The sequence below is a fragment of the Podarcis filfolensis genome (genome assembly GCF_964270895.1).
Source record: "Podarcis filfolensis genome assembly, chromosome: 8".
Lineage (NCBI taxonomy): Eukaryota > Metazoa > Chordata > Lepidosauria > Squamata > Lacertidae > Podarcis > Podarcis filfolensis.
The window spans coordinates 71,548,316-71,573,832 of record NC_139611.1 but is presented as its reverse complement, the minus strand read 5'-3'; the positions used below and the strand labels follow the sequence as shown (position 1 = coordinate 71,573,832).

The 25,517-nt window shown below is 44.9% G+C and overlaps 1 protein-coding gene across 1 annotated transcript; it reads left to right on the top strand.

Moving 5' to 3' along the window:
* The first annotated feature begins 822 nt into the window (after nucleotides 1-822).
* LOC310768563 (IgGFc-binding protein-like) lies at nucleotides 823-20,088 on the top strand. The gene is made up of 14 exons (XM_083626865.1): nucleotides 823-1,418; nucleotides 1,780-2,359; nucleotides 3,920-4,119; nucleotides 5,071-5,212; nucleotides 6,498-6,826; nucleotides 7,978-8,551; nucleotides 9,001-9,599; nucleotides 10,971-11,518; nucleotides 11,991-12,568; nucleotides 13,322-13,892; nucleotides 14,184-14,383; nucleotides 15,790-16,173; nucleotides 17,535-17,821; nucleotides 19,852-20,088. Exons 1-8 carry the CDS (start codon nucleotides 912-914, stop codon nucleotides 11,484-11,486), a joined length of 3,447 nt encoding a protein of 1,148 aa, XP_083482991.1. The 5' UTR covers nucleotides 823-911; the 3' UTR covers nucleotides 11,487-11,518; nucleotides 11,991-12,568; nucleotides 13,322-13,892; nucleotides 14,184-14,383; nucleotides 15,790-16,173; nucleotides 17,535-17,821; nucleotides 19,852-20,088.
* Nucleotides 20,089-25,517: the final 5,429 nt, after the last annotated feature.

Genomic DNA, 25,517 nt, shown 5'->3' with positions numbered 1-25,517 from the left:
TGGTTTCCAGACCCAGAATAGACTGGGTTTCATATATACACACACACACACACACACACACACACATGCCAAAGGCCAGGGTAAAAATAGGAGTCTCCAGCATATGATGAAAGCTATACAGTGGTACCTCGGGTTAAGAACTTAATTCGTTCTGGAGATCCATTCTTAACCTGAAACTGTTCTTAACCTGAAGCACCACTTTAGCTAATGGGGCCTCCCGCTGCCATGTGATTTCTGTTCTCATCCTGAAGCAAAGTTCTTAACCTGAGGTACTATTTCTGGGTTAGCGGAGTCTGTAACCTGAAGCATCTGTAACCTGAAAAGTCTGTAACCCGAAGTACCACTGTACAATGAAATTGCCAGATGTTCCTCTATGGGAAGGGAATGCCAGAGTTTGGCAGCTGCCACAGAGAATGGCCACTCCAGGCCACCACAACCCCAAACTTCCAAGGGTAGCAGAACTACCAAGAGGGCCCGCTCTGCAAACCTTAGTTTACTGTTACATCTGTACAGAATACATCTTCCTGGCAGCTTAGGGTGGTGCATCCATTTGATTCGCACAATACTCTGAGAGGCAGGCTAGGCTAAGGGCATCTTGGTCATTGCTGTTGTTGTTAATTAAATTTATATACCACCCTATACCCATAGGTCTCAGGATAAAATCAAAATATAAAAACCACAAAATACATAATCAAAATAAAAACATGGTTCAGTACACTTTCCCTCGTCCCACATTAGCAAAATATAGCTTAACTCTCAGATTCCCCGTGTCTTCTAATCGTGCCTTGTTGACAATCATCTTGTCTCTTTTGACAGCCAAATCCTGTCCCGAGAACAGCCATTATGAGGCCTGTGGATCTCCTTGCCCTGCAACCTGCAACAACCAAGCTGAGCCTCAAGACTGTTCCTCGATGCCCTGCGTAGAGACTTGCCAATGTAATGAGGGCTTTGTGTTGGATGCTGGGAAATGCATCTCCAAGGCTGCCTGTGGGTGCGTGTTTGAGGGGAAGTCCTTCTCGCCCGGTGAGCAGTTCTGGGGAGACAAGACGTGCACGAGACGCTGCATCTGTGACGCACAGAGCAAGCAAGTAAAATGCCAGCCCGCCAGCTGCAAGAAAGGAGAGCTGTGCAAGGTAGAAAAGGGCATCCAGAACTGCTACCCCACCAGCCGCGCCACCTGCTCTGCTTCAGGTGACCCTCACTATCTTTCATTCGACGGACTGGCCTTTGATTTCCAAGGCACCTGCACTTATACCTTGGCTAAGGTCAGCACAAACAACCGGGTCTTGAGAGCCTTTACTGTCAACGTGGAAAACGAGCCCTGGGGAAATAGGAAAGTTGCTGTTACCAAGATGGTCTCAGTCACTGTCTATGGCATTACACTCACATTACTGCAGAGCAAGCAAGGTCAAGTGAAGGTGAGTCCATGCGGAAAGAAAAGGCAAATCATTAGATCTTTAGCCATTCATCTTTTTTTTACATTAAGACATTGTCTTGGCTCATTCATTTAATTAAGGATGAACAAGTCCATCAGCTTCTTTCTCTCATATTTCCTGTCCTAAGTCCAGTTCTCCACATTTCTGTATCAGCTGGCATTTCTCCCAAGAATTCTGATGAAAACTTGTTAGCATTTTATTGCAAATGTCTCCTAATATAGGTTTTTTTCAAGAGGCAGTTTGCCCCCTGGCTGCCAATCCTTGGAGTCTGAGTTTGCAACATAAGAAACAACCCTTAGGCCAATCCTACTCAACCAGCGAATGTTCTGTTTTCTTCTTCCAGGTGAATGGCTTGATTTACACCGTCCCTATATCCTTTTCTGCTGGGCGGATCAGAGCCTATCAACATGGCACAAAAGTCCTGATAGAAACTGACTTTGGTCTCATTGTGAGCTACGACCTGGTTTACCACGTGACGGTCACCGTCCCAAGCACTTACCAGGGCCAGATGCAAGGCCTCTGTGGGAACTACAACGGGAAGAAGGACGATGAGTTCCTGCTACCCAATGGCATAATAACCTCTGACATAGCTAAATTTGGTGCTTCCTGGAAGGTCCGGGTCTCTGGGGCAGATAGATCTTGCTCAGATGGATGCTCTGGGAACAGCTGCCCAGTCTGCGAGGAAGGGAAGAAGGACGTTTTCAAACAACGCAACTACTGTGGGATCCTCACTGTGCCTGATGGCCCCTTCAGTGCTTGCCACGGAAAGGTGGATCCCGGTGTGTACTTCAGCAACTGCATCTATGATGTGTGCCTGGGCAACGGGGATAGCCAGGTCTTGTGCAACAGCATCCAGAGCTACGTTTCTGTCTGCCAAGAGGCCGGGGTCTCTGTCAAGCCCTGGAGGAGCCCTTCCTTCTGTCGTAAGTACTGAGGACTGAACATTCAGGGGGAGAAGAGAAATGGGAGCAGAAACTGAACTGACCCCCTGTCCCTTTGGCACACATCTAGAGGTGTGTGTTTATTTGTAAGGCTCTAACTGCCTCAAGCTGTGCAGAGACTGAACTCACACTTAGATGCTCTATGACCTTTCCAATTGGGTGTCACCACCCTCTTGACTATATGCTTCGCAAACTACTGACAAGCTCAAATCACAGAGGTATATAGAAAATTCTTTTCAATGAGTTCCTGCCAGAACCAGCAGTATAAGTTGGTAGGATGGGGACCTTGTTCAGCACAAGGGTTGTGATCCCTTCTTGGCAACTTTCTGGGGCCATAGATAGGGCAATATTTGGACCTGGTCCCGAGGTTCACCATCCTTGAATCAAGGTATGCTGGAAAGCAGGAAATCAAGCAGGTATGCAAGGACAGTTACTCTGAGAGCTCAGTCTGTGTCTGAGTGATGAAACGCAGCCGAGGGAGCCAGAGCAGAGTCAGCAGCCTTGTAGACCAATTGGTACCTAGCAAGACACTTCTCAGAATACACTGCAAACAAACAAAGGAAGTTGCTTTGTGCTGGAATACACATAGATGGCCCCTCCCTCTCCCCTGGCTGTTGGTGAGAAGGACAAGGGCCAGAGGTGTAAGAGAGAGAGAGCAAGCTGCAGGCAAAAGCCGGAGAAAGAGAGGCACACTGGATTTCTGCTTGAATCCAGGACTGTGGCTATGGGATAAGCAAGAATTTTTGGGATGTTAATGCTGTGAGCCCCATCATAGGCTAGGGTACAGTCGTACATTGGTTGCTGAATGTCTTGGAACTCATATGTTTTGGCTCCTGAACGATCAAAAACGGGAAGTGAGTGTTCCGGTTTTCAAACAATTTTCGGAAGCCGAACATCTGCCGTGGCTTTCGGAGCTTTTAATTGGCTTCAGGACATTCCTGCAGCCAATTGGGAGCCGTGTCTTGGTTTTTGAACAGTTCCGGAAGTCAAATGGACTCCCAGAACACATTCTGTTTGAGAACCAAGGTACGACTGTATGTGCAAATAAACCATATATCATAAACACATCACAGTCACTGAGGACCCTCGTTCCAAGGAAATCAAACCCTGGGTAAACTCCTGGAACCCCTGGAATCTCACATTGCTCGGAGATTGGGCTTGTCCCACAGCTCCAATAGCTTTTACAAGATCTCAGAAGCATTTTACTACCTTCAATGCTTCCTCTCCCTTTGGAAACCTAGGCATTTTTAATATAAAAAAACCCCCTCCATTGTCTTGAATGGGCAAGTTTTCAATGGCTGAAGCAAAAATACATGAGATAAGTGAAAAAATGATCAAAACAGTGGGGTTAAGGAACATAAATTCATTCTAGCATCAGCTTTCTGTTTTCGTCTTTTGCAAAAACAGCAGCTGTCAAAGACACTTTCTGCCCTGTACTGGCCACTCTTTCTGCATTTCACTTGCCAGCTTCCCAGCCATCCCAAATAGTACCAGGGAGCCTTTCACCTAACATGGATGCTTTTTCTTTCTTTCCTCATTTAGCTCTGCGCTGCCCAGCCAACAGTCACTATGAGATTTGCAGCAACCTCTGCTCCACCTCCTGTACCAAGATCACTGACCCTGCGGCCTGTCCGGAGACCTGTGCTGAGGGTTGCCAATGTAATGATGGCTTCTTCTTTGACGGCCTTGGCTGTGTTGCCGCAAAAGACTGTGGGTGCTTAAAGAATGGACGCTACTACAAGGTAGCTGATCTTCTGAACCTTTTTTTCCACAGCATGCTTTCCCAGTTTCACATTCTTTGAACCCCAAATCACAAGCTGTTGTGATCGTCTCCAGAATTTCTCAGGTCTTGAAATGTTTTAATGGCTTTCTTTTGAAATATGGAATAAATAAAATGAACTGTTATTGGTAGGAGGAGGTTCATCAGATGGCAGAATTGTGCAACTTAAGTGTAACGATAGGACAGATCTACTAACAGCTTGACTATGCAGTCGACTTAATGTGATTTTACTTACTCCATTGCACAAATCACTGAAAAATAAATAGAAAGGGGTGGGATAATCTGACTTACTGGGCACTGGAGCCTATTGTGAGATCTTGCAGGAGCCTCAAGAACACTCATGTGACCATCTCAGAACCCAGTAAGCAAGGTGCGGGGCAGGAAAACTCTTCGAAGAAAGAGATTTTGATCGTTCTGCTTTGTTTACCAGGCTCTGAGAAAGACGTACAAGGCCTCTGGGAGGCTCCCACAAGATATCACTGGCCATCCAAGAACCTATGAGATCTTGGACAGTGGGGGCAATTCCAGGGGTCATCTTGACTTTGTGTGATTTTGCCTTTACATGCAACCTCAAGGAACATAAACCCAACATAAGCTGAAAGTCATCTGTAAATGCATGCAAATTATTTGACCTGGCTGCTTGCTGTGGAATGGGCAAATTATCTCAACTGATAATTTGAGGAGTTGTGGCATTGGGAGCTGAGATGGGGGGGGGAACCCCATGGTGGGCAGTTGGTGGCGATTCATTCATGCACCCATTTCCCCATTTCTGCTTAACAGCCCTTTCTGTTAAAAGGAGTGTCGCTCCTCCTCCAATGCTCAGTCCTTTCCCATTCAAGCTCAATACCTCAGAAAAGCACTGAAGGGATTATTGTTGCTGCTCTGTTTTATTGTTTCCCAAATCTCCCAACAGCCCAATGAGAAGGTTCTGCTGAACGTGTGCCAGGAGAGCTGCCGTTGCATCCCAGGCCAGGGAGTAATTTGTGAGGCCCACAACTGCGCTGCCGATGAGAACTGCAAAGTCCAAGATGGAATCATGAGCTGCATTAATAAGGGTAAGGAGAGAGTCAATCAAGCAAAGGGTGGGGACCCTGTGGCCCTTCAGATGTTGCTGGATTACAATTCTCATTTTGCCTAACCCCTGGTCTTGGCACAGTTATGCTGGGAAATTATAGCACCTTCTGTGAGGAATGTAGTATGTGAGTCTATAAATAATGGGCAAGGTACATTTTTTAAAGCTCTAGGGCAGCATTCTCTTCTGGGCAGACTTCTGGAGCCACATGCTGGGTGGTGCCAGAGGCAGAAGTAGACAGAGCTACAATTGTACATTTTTCCTTTGTACAGCAGGCAGATTTTCCACAAACTTACCTGCACTTCTCTATCTTCCATTCCAACAAGCAAGAATCAATATCAGAGATCAAGGGCACATTCCAGACTAATAAATATGAGGCAGGGTTGTGTGTTGCTTCCCGCATCACATAGATAGCCCCACTGTACATCGGGGAGGGCTGTGTGGAGAGAGTCTCTTCCTTTAAATTCCTAGGAGTTTATCTCAGTGAAGACCTTACTTGGAAAATAAATACAACCCAGGTGGTTAAGAAAGCCCAACAGAGACTCCATCTCCTCAGAACATTGTGGAAGAATGATGTCAATCAACATTTGATGATCTCCTTCTACCGGTCAACAATAGAAAGTGTCCTTTCATATTGCATCACGGTGTGGTACGCTGGTTTGACACCATCTGATAGGAAGTGCCTGCAGAGGGTGGTGAATACAGCACAAGATATTATGGGCTGTCTCGTGAATCCGCTGGATGAAATAGCGGAAGAACATTGCCTCAGGAGAGTGAAGAAAATTCTCAGAGATGATTCACACCCTAGCCGGCACTTTCTTGATCTCCTGCCCTCAGGCAGAAGATATAGAAGCATGCTTAGTCACACCAACAGGGTAAAGAACCGCTTCTATCCGTGGGCTGTTAGGCTGCTGAATGAAAAGATAACAACAGGGCAACTGACTTTCAGGTTTGGTGGGTGTGCGTCAGTAAATCAGGGAAATTAAGACTAAGAGAGCTGAGTGGGGGGTGCTCGTGTAATCTCACAAATTGTACAAGCGACAATAAAGTATTTCAATTATGTTACCCTCCAGATCTTCTTGCTCCTATCACTTTTGACCATGCAGGCCAAGGCTGATGCGAATTGGACTCCAACAACTTCTAGAGGGCAGCATGTTGCCTACCTATGCCCTTTTGCTAATGGATAAAACTCCCCTCCACCTCTGCACCTTTAGTTTTTTACTGAATGACTTCTAGCTCTTGCTCACGTTTCCTGGCTTCCATTTTAGATCCATGCAAAGCCCTGAAGTGCCGAGAAAAGGAGACATGCAAGATGGAGAATGGCCAAGCCAAATGCAAACCACAGTTCACAGGAACCTGCTGGGCTTGGGGGGACCCACACTATCACACCTTTGACACCTTGAAGTTTGATTTCATGGGCACTTGCTCTTACACTATTGCCAAGTACTGTGGGAATGATGCTACGCTGGTGCCTTTCACTATCGATGAGAAGAACGACAACAGGGGCAACCAGGCTGTGTCCTACGTGCGTCTGACCAACATCTATGTCTATGGGTACAAGATCTCCATCCACAAACAGGAAACTGGAAGAATCCGGGTATGTTAGATTGCCAGGGGATGGGATAATGTACAGTACTGGAATTCATTCCAATAGCCACTTTGAGAGCCCGATATTAGTCTAAAGTAGCATGAAAGGAATAGCTATATCAGGAGGGAGAAGAAATACTAGTGCTTGCAGGTCACTCTCAAGAGATTATTGAACCTCTATACCACTCCGAATGATGGAGGTTATTGACCTTCATGCCACTTCGCATGATTAAAAGACCCTCATTATCCAGACATCTGATCTCTTTCTCCTTTGTGGCTGGCAGAATATAGGGAACGGGGGAATGTGATGTGATTAAGCTGCAATCCTATTTGGCATAATATTGATTTCAAATCTGGTCACAAGAAACCGTAGCAGGATCTAATGATCTTGATCCTTCAGCATGGCAGATGTGTGCTCTAGATCTACCCAATAAGGATCCAATGAGGAGCTTGTTTTGTGATGTTTGCGTTTAAAAAAGATTCTGTAAATATTGCAAGTTGGCAACCGAATGGTGTACAGATAAACACAATCTGAGTCCCTTTCTTGGGCTCATGGTTTGAAACCAGAGTATGAGCAGCTGCTAGTGCAATTGGATTTGGCTTGGTTACACCTTATAGTTGACTTTGACCCTCCTATGTGACTGCACTGCCCAAACATAAGTGATCACTTGGGCCACCTAAGCCCAACAGACTTGTCTGCACTGCCAACTAATATTCTCAAGGACCACTAAAAAACTTAACCTATCTAAAGTGATGCTTGCTCATGTGAAACAGTACCATGGACAGAGGTAGGTGGTGAAAGTGTAAATTCCTTGAGAATCACCTGCAGTAATAGCTTAGGGAAGGGGCTGGGAATGGTTTACAACTTCTGTCATCCTTGATCATTGACCATGCTGGCTAGCACTAATGGGGATTGTAGTTCAACAACACCTGGATGGCCCATAGATTCCCTGTCACTGGGTTTGTGACCATGGCTAAAATGCCTGCTGATTCCCCAGCCTTTGTCTAAAGAATTCATTGAAGCTTACTCCCTTGGGTTAGAATTTCAGCCTAAGGCTAGGATCAACCTGTCTGTTCCTGTTTCTTAGACACATGGCTGCATGAAAAAAAAGGAAAAATAAAACAATAATTCATATGTGTGTGTTGACATTCTGTCTCTAGTTAAATGACGCTATTACCAGCCTGCCAATGACTCTTGAAGATGGTAAGATCAAACTGTACCAGAGCGGCACCAATGCTGTCCTGCAAACAGATTTTGGCCTCCAAGTAACGTACGATTGGCAATGGCACCTGGTGATCACTCTCCCCAGCAGCTACTATGGAGCCACATGCGGGCTGTGTGGAAACTTCAATCAAAACCCTGCAGACGACATGGTCTTTCTCAATGGCACCAAGGCTGCCTCCATCATAAGCTGGGCCAGCAGCTGGAAAGTCAAGGACCGGGACCCCTTTTGCTGGGATTATTGCCGAGGGAATTGCCCAACATGTGATGACAGCAAGAGGGCGCTGTATGGAAAGGAAGAGTACTGTGGGCTGATCAGCAAAACCTCGGAGGGCCCCTTCAGAGAATGCCATTCTACAGTGAATCCAGATGACTTCTTTGACAGCTGCATTTATGATGTGTGTCTCAATGGAGGAGCCAAGAACATCCTTTGCCAGGCCTTGGAGGCCTATGCTAAAACCTGTAGGAAAGAGGGTGCCACCATATATGATTGGAGGACAGCCTCTGGCTGTGGTGAGTGCTCTTCCCCACTTTGGAACTAAGCCAAGTTTTACTGCCTGTGCAACTTGCACATGACTTTGAGCTTTGCAAGTAAACTGTTTTTAAAACTTCTCAAATGTGGGGTCTTTTTGCTATGCTGGTGGAAGAGGGAAATAAACTTGGGGGGGTTGGAACTCACTTGGAGGAGCACATTTAAAAGTGTTTATAGCCTATATTTTCACATTTGTCGTTGCTGCATGTTTTGTGATTTTAAATCTCTGCTGGGGTTCTCTCACCAAAGAATACTTGCTCCAAACTTTGATCTTGTGACCCAAGAATTAATTCTTTAAAACACACACACACACACACACACACACACTGTATATGACATGTACAATATTAGCAGCATCAGCTCTTGCCAACTTAAGCTTTAGCACATTCTATCAGTTGTTAGACTCCTGCTGTTCTTCTCCTCCTTACAGCCTTGCCGTGCCCTCAGAATAGCCACTATGAGTTCTGTGGCAATGCCTGCCCTGCCAGCTGCGCTGACCGCAATGCTCCCTCTGCCTGCAAACAGCCATGTGTGGAAACCTGCCAGTGCAATGATGGCTACGTCCTCAGCGTCGACAAGTGTGTGCCTGTCGGGAGCTGTGGCTGCACCTTCAATGGGCTCTACTACAAACCTGGAGAAGAATTCTGGGCTGATGAGACCTGCGGTTCCCGCTGCACATGTGATCCCACCCTGGGCATCGTGGTGTGCAAACCAGCTGGCTGCAAAGCCAGTGAGCAGTGCATTGTGGTCAATGGGGTCCGAGGTTGTCATCCCATAAGCACTGCTACTTGCTCAGCAGCCGGGGACCCTCATTATACCACCTTTGATGGGAAGAAATATGACTTCATGGGCACCTGTGTCTACCAGCTGGCCGGGCTGTGCTCTAAGGACCCGACTCTCAGGCCTTTCACTGTCAATGTGGAGAACAACAACCGAGGCAACGAAAATGTGTCCTACACCAAGGTGGTGACATTGGAGGTCTACAATGTCGTAATCACACTTAGCCAGGAGTATCCACGCAGGATCCAGGTATAGACAATTGGTGAATGTATGGTTGCTTTTCCCCTTTGTGTCATTACAGGGCTGTTTCAGAGGGTGGCTCTTGGGTATGGTACCTTGCTAGTTTTCTAAGTAAGCATTGAAGCCATTCCTGCATTAGACATAGGGGATGGTTTATCTGTGACAAATGGCACCGTACCCCATTGGACATTGTAACTACAGGGTCTGTTGACATGCAAAGTATACATGAAGTAAGCTCGATGTGCTGCAAAATTCGGCATTAGATATGTGCTGTTGACGGCCACAAGAGTTGTCAGATCCAGCTCCTCAGTATGGGACAAGTATGGTTTGTGAGCAGTGAGAGCAGGGCCCCCAGCTGCCTACAACAATGAGCTTATCTGATCCAGAAACTATTATGGGAGCCTAGGACGATGATTAGATTTTTCACTGGCTCTTTTTTCATAAGTTGGGTTACAACAACATAAAACTACAATATTAAAAAGAGTTAAAACAATTTAGAGTCAGGTGAAATATATATATATATATATATATATATTATATATATATATATATATATATATATATATATATATATATATATATATATATATATATATATATATATATATATATATATATATATATGGTTAAGAGATGTGTTTTCAGCACATGACAAAATCGAACTTATGAATATGTCAAATGAAGCTCAGCAGGGAGGGAATTTCACAGCTTAAGGGCTACCATGGAGAATTCCTGCTCCCAGATCCCATCCACCCACAAACTACCAAGAGGGGCCCTCTTTGCCAATCTTAGCATCTGAGAGGGTCTGTAGGGAATGAGTTGGTCTTCCCAGATTGGGGATAGTACTGGCTACCAACAACCCTGTTGCCCAGCAACACCACCGATCAGGCTGGCCAGGGTCATTTCTGTGATATTGTTGGAGGACCCCAAGAGAATAATCCTAGGTGATTTCAATATCCATGTGGAGGCTTCTGTTGGGCCAACTCAGAAGTTCATGTCCTCCAAGGAATGGAAATTGGTGGTTCTGTGTTACAGTGGTGCCAATTCTACCTCCAGGACTGTATTGGGACAGTCCTTTTTGGCCCTCCAGTGAATATGTTATGGGATGCCGCAGGGCACTATTTTATCTCCAGTGCTATTTAATATGTGTCTAAAGCCACTGAGAGCGATCATTAGGAGTTTGGGGGCAAGTTGCCATCTGTTTGTTGATGATACTATACTCTATTTTTCCAGAACATGTGAATCAGGAGAAACCTTATAGTGTTTATGTTATATGCTTCTTGTTCATTAATTTCAATGGGTCTGTTTCTCTAAAACTAATACTGGACACAACCACTTGGCAAGAGCAGTGGTAACAATTCCTACTGCATCACATTCCAGGTTAATGAAGTCTTTGTGAACCTGCCTTTCTACCACGAAGACAAGATAAAGGCTTATATTAGTGGGAGTGAGGTCTTCATCAAGACTGATTTCGACCTGACAGTAACCTTTGACTGGAACAGCTATGTCAAAGTCATTGTACCTAGTACATATGCCAATGCTGTTTGTGGCCTCTGTGGCAACAACAACTTGAACCCCAGTGATGACTTGACCATGAAGGATGGGAGACAAGCACCTAGCATATTCCATTTTGCAGAGAGCTGGAAGGTGGCAGAGGTCCCAGGTTGTTCACAGGGTTGCACCACCGATTGCCCGCCATGTGGAGAGGCACAGAAACAAGCTTATAAGAGCAACCAATACTGTGGGATCCTCATCAAGAGGGATGGGCCTTTCAGGCACTGCCATGAGATCATCGACCCAACACCCTACTTCAATGATTGCATCTTTGATGTCTGCCAGTATCATGTGCAATGCCATCGGCTTTTACGGGGCAGCCTGTCAGGATCTGGACATTGAGCTTGAAGAATGGAGATCAGAGTCTTTCTGCAGTAAGTATTGCCTCTTGGAGCTGTTATAGCAGAGGAACATAAGCAGTAACTTGACACCTGTTCAGATCATCTACTGTTGACATTGACACTGACATTGACATTGGCTCTCCAGACCCTCAGTTATGGACATTATCCCAGTCATACTTGGAGATGCCAGGGATTAAACCTGGGACCTTTTGTGTGAAAAACGTGCTGTTTACCAGTGAGCTAATCCTCCTCCCTTACAATGTTCTGCTCCAAGGATGTGCATGCCATATGTTGCGGGCTTATGGTATATGGAAATACAATTTAATCTGATGGCAACCTTTGCTAACATCTGCTCTAACCAGCAGATGTCACTCCATAGACATAATTTATAACAGAGCACGGCACACCTATTCTACTCCAGGTGACCAAAGACCCAGGCGTCTTCTGAAAAAACTTCTATACTAGCTTGAAATTCACTACTTTCTGTTTTTGGCCTTTCTTCCAGGCCCTGCCTGCCCACTCAACTCTCACTACGAGCTCTGTGGAAACGGCTGCCCTGCTACTTGCCGTGGTCTCTCTGCTCCTGATGGGTGTGAAATGACCTGCAAAGAAGGATGCTATTGCAATCCAGGGTTCGTCTTCAGTGGGGACCAGTGTGTCCCTATTGGGAATTGTGGCTGTGAGCACCAGGGGAACTACTACAAGAAGGGAGAGGAGTTCTATCCCGGTTCCTCCTGCCAGGAACGATGCCAATGTACAGACAATGGAGTTGTCAAATGCCAGGAAATCTCTTGTGGGCCCCATGAGGAATGTAGGGTGAAGGATGGTGTCCAAGGTTGTCATCCTGTAGGGTCTGGTACTTGCAGTTTGTCTGCAGGCTCCCATTACCTAACTTTTGATGGACGGGCCTACGACTTCCAAGGAACCTGCACTTATACTTTAGCTAAAGTCCAAGGAGAAAATGCTCAGCTGGCAAACTTTGCCGTGTCAGTGGAAAATGAAAGGTCATTGACTAAGATGATTGTAGTCTCTTTTCATGGACACACCGCTGTCATTGAGAAGGCAACAAACTGGAAGCTCAAGGTATGTCTCTCTGAAGTAGAAATGCCAGCATAGTTCACCCACAATTCCTACAACTGCAGGAGTTCTTGGGAGAATTTCATCTCCCGCTGTCCCTTGTGCTCCATCACTGGGAATGGACGAATCTGACAATTTTGATTTCTCTCAATTTCACATTTTTCCAGTACTGAATTCAGCTCTCCAGATTTCTGTGGCAATTCGAAATTGTTTTTTCCCCCCGTTAACCCTCCTGCTTTTAAGTGCAAATTTCTCCTAACAACTCTCCCCCTTTTTACCAGTTAAAGATTTGCTAAAACATTAAGCAGTTTATAAAAGCTATAAACAAACAAATAAACGAACAAATAAATGATGGACACATTTTTGAAGAAAGCAATTTTCTCTAATATAATGCATTTCTATTTTTCATTTTCACCAACATGTGGATTTTAATGTACATCTCCAAATATATGCATTTTTGTCCACTTTTGGGGTTGGAGAACTGCAATGCAGTTTTGGAGAAGTTAGAATTTTGGTTGTTTTTAAGTAGACTTGTCACCCTGGGGAGACAGGGTGCTTTAATCCTGTTCGATTGCATAAACCTGCATTTCTGGAATGTACCTGAATTCCTCCCACAAAACAGGAGCAATTTAGAGGCACCTTTTGTTTGTAACCTGCTTTGGGAGTAATTTCCACCTGAAATGGAGTCCAAAACACCATTAAAGAAACATTTATAATTATTATTATTTAAAACTGTCACCTTCTCTGTGGTTAATGCAGGTGGATGGAGAGCTTTATACGCTGCCCATGAAGACAAAGGATGGGAAACTCTGGGCCAACCAGGAAGGCAACAATATCATTGTCCAGTCTGACTTTGGTCTCCAAGTCCTTTTTGACACCTCATCTTATGTCCTGGTGTCTGTCCCCAGTAACTATCAGGGACTTGTCAATGGCCTATGTGGCAATTTCAATAAGGACAAGACTGATGACTTTATTCTGCCTACCAGGAAAAGCACCCAGAATGTGGAAGAGTTTGGGGCCTCTTGGAAGGTTCCCATTGATGGTATCAGATGCTCTGATGGTTGTGGAGATAAATGTCCCGTCTGTGATGCAGCCAAGACAGCGCCGTACCGACCCGAGAGTTCCTGCGGAATGATCCAAGCCCAATCCGGCCCCTTCAGGAACTGTCACTCCTTGGTGGACCCTGCTGAATACTTCAACCACTGTCTGTATGACATGTGTGCAGCCAATGGTGCTGGAGAAACTCTCTGTAGGAGCATCCAGGCCTACGTAGCTGCATGTCAAGCTGCAGGAATTACAGTTGGAGCCTGGAGAACAAACAACTTCTGCCGTAAGTTTGCACAGCATGAACCTGCAGTTACATCTTCTAATCTTCTTCTGCTCCTTCCAGGACCTAATCAATAGAATCATGATTAATAATAATAGTTTATGCCAGTTAAAAACATGGAGTAGGCCTTTAATTAACTTTTATTATAATTTCCCCCCGTACTTCGCATCCAAATGAATAGGGATGAAATGCTTTCCTAACCCCTTCTATAATTAAATATAGTTAGCCAATACACCATCCCTGCCTGGACTGCTTTTGACTCCTTCAATCACTGATCTTCACTCTCATTTTCAGCTGTCACTTGCCCACCCAATAGTCATTACAAGTTGTGTACAAGGACCTGTGATTCCACCTGCACCAGCTTATCCACTCTGCCCCGGTGCACCCAGAATTGCTTCGAAGGCTGCCAGTGTGACGGCGGCTACCTGTTTGACGGTGACAGATGTGTGGCAATGGGGAACTGTGGCTGTGTGCATGATGGACGCTACATCAAGGTAACTGCAACAGCTGTGAAAACAGCGATGTTTGCGCATTCGCTTGTGCCTCTTGTAAGTCAGCCTGCAAGGCCTCATGTTTTTCATGAATAGACCCCAGAAAAAGCAATGCATCATCAAGAGAAAAAAAGATTCCACAAGGAGAGAGCCATCACAAAAAAATACCCTTCTCATATTGCCATCCTCTACTGGATGACGACTCATGAAAGTCACTTGTCCACTGATGAACAGAGTTTCCTTTTGGGAACAAGTGAATTAGCAATAGGATGGTTTTAGACTGAGTCCAGACCTGCAAACAACATTTGTAGAGGTGGAGTTAGGATTTTTTTAAAACTCTATTTTGGACTCTGAAAGCCAGAGAAGTTTATTGGAAGTGGTATACTGCTGCTGATGTTTGTGTTGGTAACAGGGTTGGTTATATTAGTCTATTTTTGGCTCATCTGTTTCACATGCAGTGATTCATAATTCATAATTCTATTCCATGCCCTTACTACATTAATCCCCAATTTTGTTTATTTGTATTGGCACAAAATATTTAAATATGTCCTTCATGCACATTTTACTGTTTTCCCCACACAAAATTCATGGATGACAGAAAGGCCATTGCTTCTATACTATCATAGAATTACATTCAGGATCCTGTTCTCATTTTATATTTTTGTGAATTAATAGTTTAACAAAACAAAACAAAACCCCATATGTTGATACATGTACTGGCATAGTCTCCCCCTCCTTCCTTTTATTCCTTTAGTCTAGGAATAGCAACATGATGCTCTCCAGATATTGTTGGACTATAATTCCCATCATTTCTGACTGTTGACCATGCTGGCTGGTGCTGATGGGAGTTTGGGGGGAGGGTCCAACAACATCTTGAGGGCATCATGTTGGCTATCTGTACTTTAGATATAGCCGGGTATGTTCATGGAAGCTATAAACCTCGCTGACAATTAAGAAACATTTTCAAAGGCTTGGAAGGATAGCTATAAACTGAATAAGAAGGAATTAGCTAGGAGATTATGGGAAAAGGTGGCATTTATCAAACTGACAATAGTGTTAAAGAAATATGGAAATTATAAAGAAAAATGACACAGGTGGAAGCCGGTGGTGCAATATATATGTAAAAAGAGAACTTGGAATAAATGTCATACTAATATAATATGAATGAATATATTAAAGTATAAAATGTGACCTATTTTGCTATTGATTTATCAACTATGTAGCACTGGTGTACTAGATTATAGTTGTACAGAGGTATTTCTAAGTACACAGTTGTATATGTTGAATGTCTGTTTCTAAATGATTTCTTTTTTACCTTATTAAAAAGAATTAAAGTTTGCATTTAAATTTTAACTTTTTCTACTCTTCTCTCCCTCCCTCCCTCCCTTTGTGAACTGTAAATCAACCAGGCTGGAGAGAATATTGTCTTAGAAGACTGCTTGAAAAAATGCACCTGTAGCCCATCCGGCCGACTGGTTTGTGCAGAAAACAGTTGTCAGGAAGGAGAGATTTGTGCCCTTCACAACAGTGTGCGTGGCTGCATAAGGGAAAATGGCGAGTGCGTCCTCACCCCTGGAGCACAGCTGACCTCCTTTGATGGAGCCTCAGGGGAAATTCCCAACCTAGGAGCTTATGAGGTTACATCCCTCTGCAACGACAACGACCCCTTTTGGTTTAGGATCGTAGCAGTTGTCCAGGAACACAACGGTTCGAATTTGCCAGCTGTGACAACAATACATGCGTTTTTCAAAGGGATGTATTTTATCACTGTAAAAACGAACAAGGAGACACGGGTAAGATCCTCGGGCAGGTTCTCAGATTTCATCCAATGGCATATTTGCATAATGATTAAACTATGTCCGTTAATTTCAAGACGTCTGCTCTGTGTAGACATGAGTTGGACACAACCCCTTATTTATCTGTTTGTTTATTTTCCGCATTTGTATGCTGGCCCAATGCAATAGCTTGCCAAGCTCTCACCCACAGGGCAAAAGGGCTTCCCCATTTTTAAAAAGCAACTTGCTATCCGGGCCAATAGTCAGTGCTGCTGGGAATTGTTGCTCGGCTACATTCAGAGATTACCATGTTGGCTACCCCTGATCTAAAGGTAGGGAGCCTGAGCCCAAGGGCCAATGTGGCCCTCTGAGTCTTTCTGTCTGACTCTCAGGTTCTCCCCTGGACCTCCCCCTTCCCAGGCCATACCCCTTGAGGTGTGAAAATACCTCCTGGTTGCCTGGATGGATGAGAGAGTCCTATGTGTTTAGAAGCCTGACTTCTGTGACTCAGTTCAAACCCAGAAATGCCAGAGAGAGTTAGAGAGTCCTTGTGACTTGTGGGGAGACCATCCCCGGAGCCCAAAGAGGACTTCAGTGAGGGCTAAGTAAGCCCCAAAGAGACCGAAGGCGTAACAGGGCTTTGTTTAGGCTGTTCAGCCTCCCTGCCTAACATCTGACATGTGAGGTAGCGCACTTTCCTGCGTGTCCTCCAGCCTCCTGCTGGCCCCAGAGCTTCAACACTAGTTGTGCATATTTCTGGATACAGCTATTTTAGTATGGATTGGAGAGAGAACGGCAGAGAGGGCATTGAAAGGGTGTTTATTTTTATTTTATTTATTTATTAAATTTCTATACACCGTCCTACACCTGTAGATTTCAGGGTGCTTCATGACATAAAATTGCAATATAAAAAAAGACAAAATACACGATAGAAATAAGAACAGAAACAAACCAATAATCACCCCCCTCCATTCCACAACACATTTAAAAGGGCATCGGATGTCAACCAGCCAAAGGCTTGGTTTAAGAGGAACGTTTTCTCCTGGCGTCTAAAGGTGTGTAAGGAAGGCACCAGGTGAGCCTCGCTGGAGAGAGCATTCCACAAATGGGGAGCCACTGCACAAAAGGCCCATTCTCATGTTGCCACCCCCTGGACCTCTTTGTAAAGGAGGCACATGAGGAAGGGGCTTAGAGGATGATCATATGGAGAGAGGCGGTCCTTGAAGTATTGCAGTCCTGATCAGTTTAAAGTTGCTCCCCATTTTATGTGATTTCACTTATGTGCACTGGGCCCTAGAAGGTAACTCCTGAGTAAATGGGGGGGGGGACGGGATGCCTATTTTAGCTCAGCACCTTTCACCCTCTTTTCTGCATTTCAGGTAAATGGGCGCCAAAGGACACTCCCGGTGACATTTTCTGAAGATGTCTCTATAAGCCTCTCTCAGGATGTGATTGTGATTAAATTAGCCTCTGTAGTCAAAGTTCTCCTTGAACCCAATGGGGAAATGAAAGTGCAAATCAGCAAAAGCCTGGAAGGAAAAGTCTGTGCCTCCTGTGGGAACTTCAATGGAAATGGTGCTGATGATCTGAAGTTGCCCAATGGGAAGATAGCAGGAAATATGGCTGAGGTCATTGATGCCTGGAAAGCTGAGGACTTCTCTGGCAGGTGAGCAATTCTGGGAAAGGTCTTTGCCTAAAGGCGACATGGGGTAAAACAGGCACATGACAGCATACTCCTCTTAGTGTTGGAGGAGGAAATCAGGTAACCAGCAAACAATTTTCCAGATCAGAACAAATTAGGTTAGGGCACTGGGAAGGAAAAAGGACAGCCAGGCAGCCTCTGCAAACAGCAAGATAGGGCTGTTTGCAAAAGGGCTTTCAAACAGCCCTGCATTGCACTTGGGCTGCACATACCTGTTCCTAGCAGGGGAACACAATCACACAGTCAAATTATACAGGGCTGAATTCTCCACTTACTGGCTGGTGAGCAGAGGATGAAATCCTGCTGGCTGCCCAGGACTGCTTCACAAACATGTTACCTGCAGGCACTATACTGGGGGAGCTTACCCCAGCAGTATTGAAAGAAGGGTTGCCAGCACTGCAGAGGTCCCAAGGTAGGAAGAAGAGAGCTAGCCCTGTGACCAATGGGGTAGAGAGGAGGAGAGAGATACTGGCTACTGCCCCTGTGTTGTGCCAGCACTGGTAGTTGGATGGTTTCTCACTGCCAGCAGTTATGGTTTCCACAGTGATGCTGATGGCTGATGGAGGAGTCAATATGGGAGGTGAGGTGAGGTGGGGCTGGCTCAGGCAACTTCTCTCCATAAATGCAGGCGGCAGTGGTTGCAGCAAGTGAGATCAGCCTGGAGTGGGACATTGTTGTCAGTGGCAAGGGTGGCTGGGACCTGTACTCCAATGAGCTGAGATACATTGGGGGCAATGATGCAGGAGGAGGAAGGGCAAAGAGGGTATGGTAAGCAGGCATGTCATGGCAGTCGAGCACATGCTATGGCAGTGCAGGAGTAGCCCACCAATGGTGCAATACTGCTTTTTTTTTTAAATGATTTTTTATTAAAGGTTTTTATAACAACAACAAAACATATAACAGATACATAAACAGACAAAAACAAAAAAAAACAAAAAAAACATGTACAATTTCGAATCTTAATTTCTTATGCCTTTCTTCCCCGACTTCCTCATGCCTCCCTTTTCTGTATTCCAAATTCTTATCAATTGCTCAGCAAATCTTCCCTTATTTTAATTTAAATTTAATCTAATCTTCCTTATTCTCCTTGTCTTCACCCTTGCTAATAGTAACCATTTACTTTCCAATCCAACATCATTCTAACTTTCGTTAATTTTGTAATATTTCTTTAAATAGTCCTTAAACTTTTTCCATTCTTCTTGCGCTGCTTCTCTTCCCTGGTTTCGGATTCTGCTCGTCATTTCTGCCAGGCCCATGTAGTCTATCACCTTCATCTGCCATTCTTCCAGTGTGGGTAGTTCTTGTGTCTTCCAGTACTTCGCAATAAGTATTCTAGCTGCTGTTGTAGCGTACAAAAAGAAAGTTATATCCGTCTTTAACACCCCCTGTCCGACAATACCCAAGAGAAAGGCCTCTGGTTTCTTAGGGAAAGTATATTTAAATACCTTTTTAAGTTCATTATAGATCATTTCCCAGAATGCCTTAATCTTCGGGCACGTCCACCAAAGGTGAAAGAATGTACCTTCCTTTTCTTTACATTTCCAACATTTATTATCAGGCAAATGGTAATGCTCTGTGTAGAGAACATGCTTGCAAGGCAACGCACAGCAGGACTGAGACTTTCTGTTTTCTGCAGTGTGGTTGAGGGACAACGACACACCACTTCCTTCCCCTGCCCCTTTCCCAATCATATAGGGTTCAAAAAACCCTACAGTCCCATTAGCCCCATCCCTCAAATTGATCATGGTTGGGCATTCCATGAGTTGTTCAGGGTTGAGCTGGGGAAGGAGGGCAGGCACAGCCCTCAAAATGAACAAATCACACTGTCCATTTCAAGATCTCTGAATTTTTTTGGTTTCTTAGGATTCCTGAGCAATGCCGGGAACTTTCTGCTAGTGTTAAAAAAAATCTACAGTGGGGCGGGAAGTGTTGTTAAGATTCTCACAGAGTCATAAACAAGCTCATGTTACATTCTTCACAATCTTATTTTACAGGGATGTCTAAAAGCTGTCTGAGCCAAAGTGGAACCCTCCCTTTTCTACTCAATCATCAGTGGCAACTATTCACATGCAAGTTCTTGAGTTACGTTCTTCTGTGTATAACATCCCACCTGCAAAACATTTTTATATTGCTCAAACCTCTATCAATATGACTGATTACAAAAAAGATGATGACACTTTCCCCTAAGAATCAATAAATCCTTTGGATGTGTGAACTTTTCAGGACTGACATTACTTTGTTCAGCATGATTTTAGCTCTGTGGATAGGCAAAAAAACCTGTGGGGTGCGGGAAGCTCTAATAATGGTTATATTCAAGCAAGAAGTCAAGGAAACAATATGGTCTAGAGTGGTATCCAGATGATGGGCCCCCAGATGTTGTTGGATCACAGTTCGGATCATCCCTGACCATTAGTTAAGCTAACTGAGGATGGTGGGCGTTGTCACTCAAGACTATCTGGGGGCAAAGAATGATGAATTTTCTTCTAGACTCCAATTGTGCTCAGCATCAGAGTACTAAAGGTATGGATTTGGTGCTCGTCCTCACCTAAGAACAGCTCTGTTGGACCAGACCAAAGTCCTCTAGTCTGCATTCTGTTCTTACAATTGCTAAGTAGATGATCATGAGGGCAGTAGCCTTCTTCTACTAGTTCTTCTGGTATTCAGAGGCACATTTACATCATAGATTTGTGATGATTATATAAATCAAGGTTCATATTATGTGTAACGCAGCCAGATTTCAAAGCATCCTTCTTTGATTTATTCCATAGAAGTAGCGAACAGGAGCAAGACAACTGGCTTTAGGAGACACATTGTCATCCTCCTGGGTTGGCTGGGCTGCCATATGATATTAGTGGTCCTCAGGGCCTGCTCCAGACATTTTGGCACACCACCCCAATCGTAGTTTGTTAAGGGTGCTTATATACATACTGTTGAGGCTCATCACGTGCCTCCAACCCAGATGCTGATCCCCACTCCTGCCTTCTTCCTGATGCTGATCTTCACTTGGAAAATATGGAAATGAGGGAAGTGTAGATCAGCCTCAGAAATGGGAGAAAGGAAGACTTATACAAAGATATCAGACAAAAAAGGAAAGTCCCTGGGGTATAGTGCAAATGATGGATTTGCTAAATGTTTATTTTTCTCTTATTAAAATAAATAAATACATGTGTAGACAGACAAATGTTTTATTGTCTAACACAATCTGCTAGCCCAGGATAAGTTCCTGCTTAATGTAATGTAAATAGTTGCAATGTAAACTTACCTAGTGTCTTAATAGCAGTGTAAATTCTGGAGCCGGGTGCCAAGATTACGTTCCAGTTAGACTGATAGTCCAAGATGAGTTCCTATGTCAATCCATCCTCCTCTGAGTAAATTAAATATATTTCCTTTACTGTGTGTGTCCTGCAGCAAAGCTGCATTATACTGAATCAAACCATTTGGTCCATCTAGCTCAGTATTGTCTACTCCAGGGATGGGTAACCTCTGGCCCATGCACCAAATTTGGTCTAGCAGGAGTCCCAGTTTGGCCCATGAGTCCATTTCTCACAAACCATGCCCACCTGCCCCACACTTGATGACATATGGGTTGTCAGGTGTGTGGCCTGGCTACAAAGCAACAATCTGGCCCAACTACACTCTAGTGGGTTCCCATCCTCCATGGGTGGGCACTGGTGGGCTTACCCAGCAGCAGTGATAAGGATCATTAATCTTGATAAAGGTCATTAATCAGGATAGTCGAGTAGTCGAGGTTGTTTCACTTCTAAACCAGACTGGAGTGGTTCCAGATTATCTGCTTCCTCCTTGACCTTGCACCTGGATGGCCACCACCCTCTCAATCACTTTGCCAAGGAAGGGAATATAAGAGACAGGATGTTAGTTTGCTAAATCTCTGGATTCGGGGAAGGCCTTTATAAGAGGAGCCATACCTCCTCTTTCAAGGCAATGGTCATAACCTTCTCCTCTAATAAAGCATTGACCACTCTCTGGCCCCATCCTGTCAATCCTTTCCCACTATATTTTACCAGCCTTGACAGAAAGAGATCAAGAGGGCCTGTTGATGGCCTGGCCACTACAAGTGTCCATTCTTGGGATGCAGTGATTTAAACCATACCCCCCAAGTGTCCTAGAAAAATGGAGACATCCCACTTTTTATTACAAGAGGATGGTGATCATTTTAGGTGCTGTGACCTCGTGCAATTTCATAGTTCGAGTCTCCCCCCCAAAAAAAAAATGCAGGGTTTTTTGGAGCTGCAATCTTGCATGGCACACCCAAACACACGCTTTTGGGCAACCAAAATGTTTGTTGAGCTCTCACAATAAAAAACAGGAAGGTGGCATCCCGGATTTTGGCTTCAAAGTGTTGGAGGGTATGCTGAAACTGATGCCAAGGTATAATTCAATATTGCTTCAGGGAGCTCCACCCAGCCTGATTCAACTGTGGCATCAAAACCAACATTGATCTGAGCAATTTCCTCCTCCAAATGATTTGCAGATGTTTTGCAACTAGCTACAGAGTGATCCATGGTTAATGATGGAATATTGGCCTAGACCAGCCAGTTTAACACTCTGAACTGCTCAGTTACAATTGCAAACATCTCTGCCTACTGGCCATGAGGAACAATGGGACAGTGTCAGCGAAGCTCAGATGGTGACAGGAGGAGAAGAAGCAGGCACAGGGAGAGGACAATTAACAGCAGAAAGCAGAGAGGAGGGGGAGAGCAGCTATAATCTGAGCTCTGACCAAAGGCAGATGTGTTAGAACTACAATAGTGGGCAAGACGTTGGAATGCAGGAAATAGGTAAAGGTAAAGGGACCCCTGACCATTAGGTCCAGTCATGGCCGACTCTGGGGTTGCGGTGCTCATCTGGCTTTATTGGCCAAGGGAGCCGGCGTACAGCTTCCGGGTCTTGTGGCCAGCATGACTAAGCCGCTTCTGGCGAACCAGAGCAGCGCACGGAAACACCGTTTACCTTCCCGCTGGAGTGGTACCTATTTATCTACTTGCACTTTGCTGTGCTTTTGAACTGCTAGGTTGGCAGGAGCAGGGACCAAGCAACGGGAGCTCACCCTGACTCGGGGCTTCGAACCGCCGACCTTCTGACTGGCAAGTCCTAGGCTCTGTGGTTTAACCCACAGTGCCACCCGCGTTCCTCAGTGCAGGAAATACACTCTGCCAAATCTCGTAGGATTTCAAAAGTGGCAGAGACGTGCGAAAGATACCGAAAGAGAAGGTGGGGGCTTCCGTGCTGAGGAAGGAGCTCAGTCCAGACAACTCCATCTTCTGGGGAGGACAGATGAGCACAGGAGCTCCATCTTAGTTTGTTGTTTTAGCAATAAATCTGAAATAATTAACAGCCAGAGTTGTCTTGTGTTTGTGGGAGAGACCAAGCCGTAACAATGATGCTAGGTAGTCTGTGGCCGCAGGATAAAATTTCGGGGACAGCAGGCAGGGACTGGTAGAGTGAGGTGGGATCAGTGATGATATGTTTGGTGAGTAAAATGAGACATGAAAGCAGTGGCATAGTGTGGGGGGTGCAGGGGGGCCGGCCGCACCGGGCGCAACATCTGGGGGTTAGGGCAAATCCATGGGTTAGGGGGCGCAAATCCACGGGTTGGGAGCGCAAATTACTTGCCTTGCCCCGGGTGCTGACAACCCACGCTACGCCACTGCATGAAAGTAATATACAAATGGGAAGACAAAACAAAATAACTAAGGAAGACAATAGCTAGGACAAAAGTGTAAAAGATCATTTAACAATGTGAACAACACAACACACACACCCCAATTCTTTTTTATTAAAAAATAACAATAACAATAACAATAACAAACAAACAAAATCCCAGAACATTTTAGCTATGTGTGGTCCTTTCAAGTTGAGTGGAGCAATCAGTCTTTAGAGGAGGAGGAGAAAGATTGCAGGAAGGTGTGACTCCTGGGGGAAATGTAAGGTGAGAACTTTGTTTTTCTGAGAACAATGACAACGCAAGACACTGGGCGCAGAGAAATACCACCTATGGAGTTGGCAGCCAAGAATGAATGAATAACATTAGTCAAACTTAAGTTGCACTTTTAATCATGAAAGGAGTTTTGGGGACGAATAAAGGTCAAGGTCCATTGCAGTAATTTCACAATAAACTAGTTGGGGTTTGGTTGTAAGGTGTTTGGCAAACTGAATGATTTTGCAAACCGTTTTTGGACAAGGTGATTTCGAAAGCCAACGAATTCTAAAATTTCAAGAGCTCAATCCCTACTCCCATCAGCCCTAGCAAAGCATGGCCAATGGCCAAGGGTGACAAGAGTTTAGAGTTCAAAAAGTGAAATTCTAGACACAAAAGTTGTTGAGCTTTTTTCTTACTGCTTCCAACTGCAAGCTTGTAAAGGGCTTCTAATTCTGCAACATCTTGAGGGTATCAGCTTGATGGAAGGCTAAACCACAGCTTTGGCCTTCAGGGGCAGCAACGTGGGGGATCCTCGCTCAACACAACTAGAAATGTGGCTGAGATGAGTTGGACCTGCTCCCCATTCTCAGACTCTGAGCTCCATCCCTTTCTGGTATCACCTGGCTGGGCAGAGGTGGGGGGAAAGCAAAAATCACTGGCATCTATTCTTCTGCCCCACCCCCACCCCACCTGAGGTTTGTATGAATTTAAAGGAACTGCCCAAATCCCTGGCTGCTGGTCTTTAATCTCTTCATGATAAATTGCAGTTTCTTAATCTAACAGCAGTTTTCTGAAATCATTACCACATCCTGGATGAATTCCTCTTAAACTTGCCTCATCTCCTTTGGCTATTCCCTAAAACGGTATCAGACATTTAAAAAGGGAAAAGAAACAACAATTGCAGAGGCTCTGTGCTGAAATAAGTAGTTTCTCATTAAAATGGAAATGCTATTTTAAGCGCAATGACCTAGGGTTAACCCCACTATTGGAAATCCTATTAGACTGCAGAAATCCCTATTAGTTCATTTCAATTTTCCTGGCTCTTGATGGACAAAGGACTCGGATCCAGATCTCGTTTTCTACTAAAAACTTTACAGAATCGTAGAACTGTAGAGTTGGAAGAGACACCAAGGGTCATCTAGTCCAACCCCCTGCTAGCCAGTAATATCACTCATATCCATAGAATGCACAGACAAAGCAAGGAGCACTGGTGCAGCAGGGGCAGGACATGGCTAGGCAAGTGGAGGCACTGATCCAACAGCTGACATGCCCCCTGCATTCCTGTTATAAATGAGTGGGGCAAATGGGGCTTTAGCAGGGAGGCAGCTTTGGATTGAGCAAGCAAATGAAAACCCACATGGGGATTGGGGGTTCATGCCGACACTGGCATTTCCATTCCCCAATCAATGGAGGGGGTGGCCATGCTGGCTTAGAATCGGACTGGGCATCCGTCATCTCCTCAGTGGGCAGAGGCCAATGCCATACCCTCTAACGTTTCTGTGATGAAAATAGGGACGTCCCATTCCACAATGATAATTTTTCTGTTTATGCTCCGCTCATCTGACTGGGTTGCCCCAGACACTCTGGGCAGCTTCCAACATATATAAAAGCATAATAAAACATTAAACTTTAAATAAACAAACAGAAAACCCCCCTTCCCTATACAGGATTGCCTTCAGTTGGCTCGGGGGTCAGATAACTCCATAACCTCCAGCATCT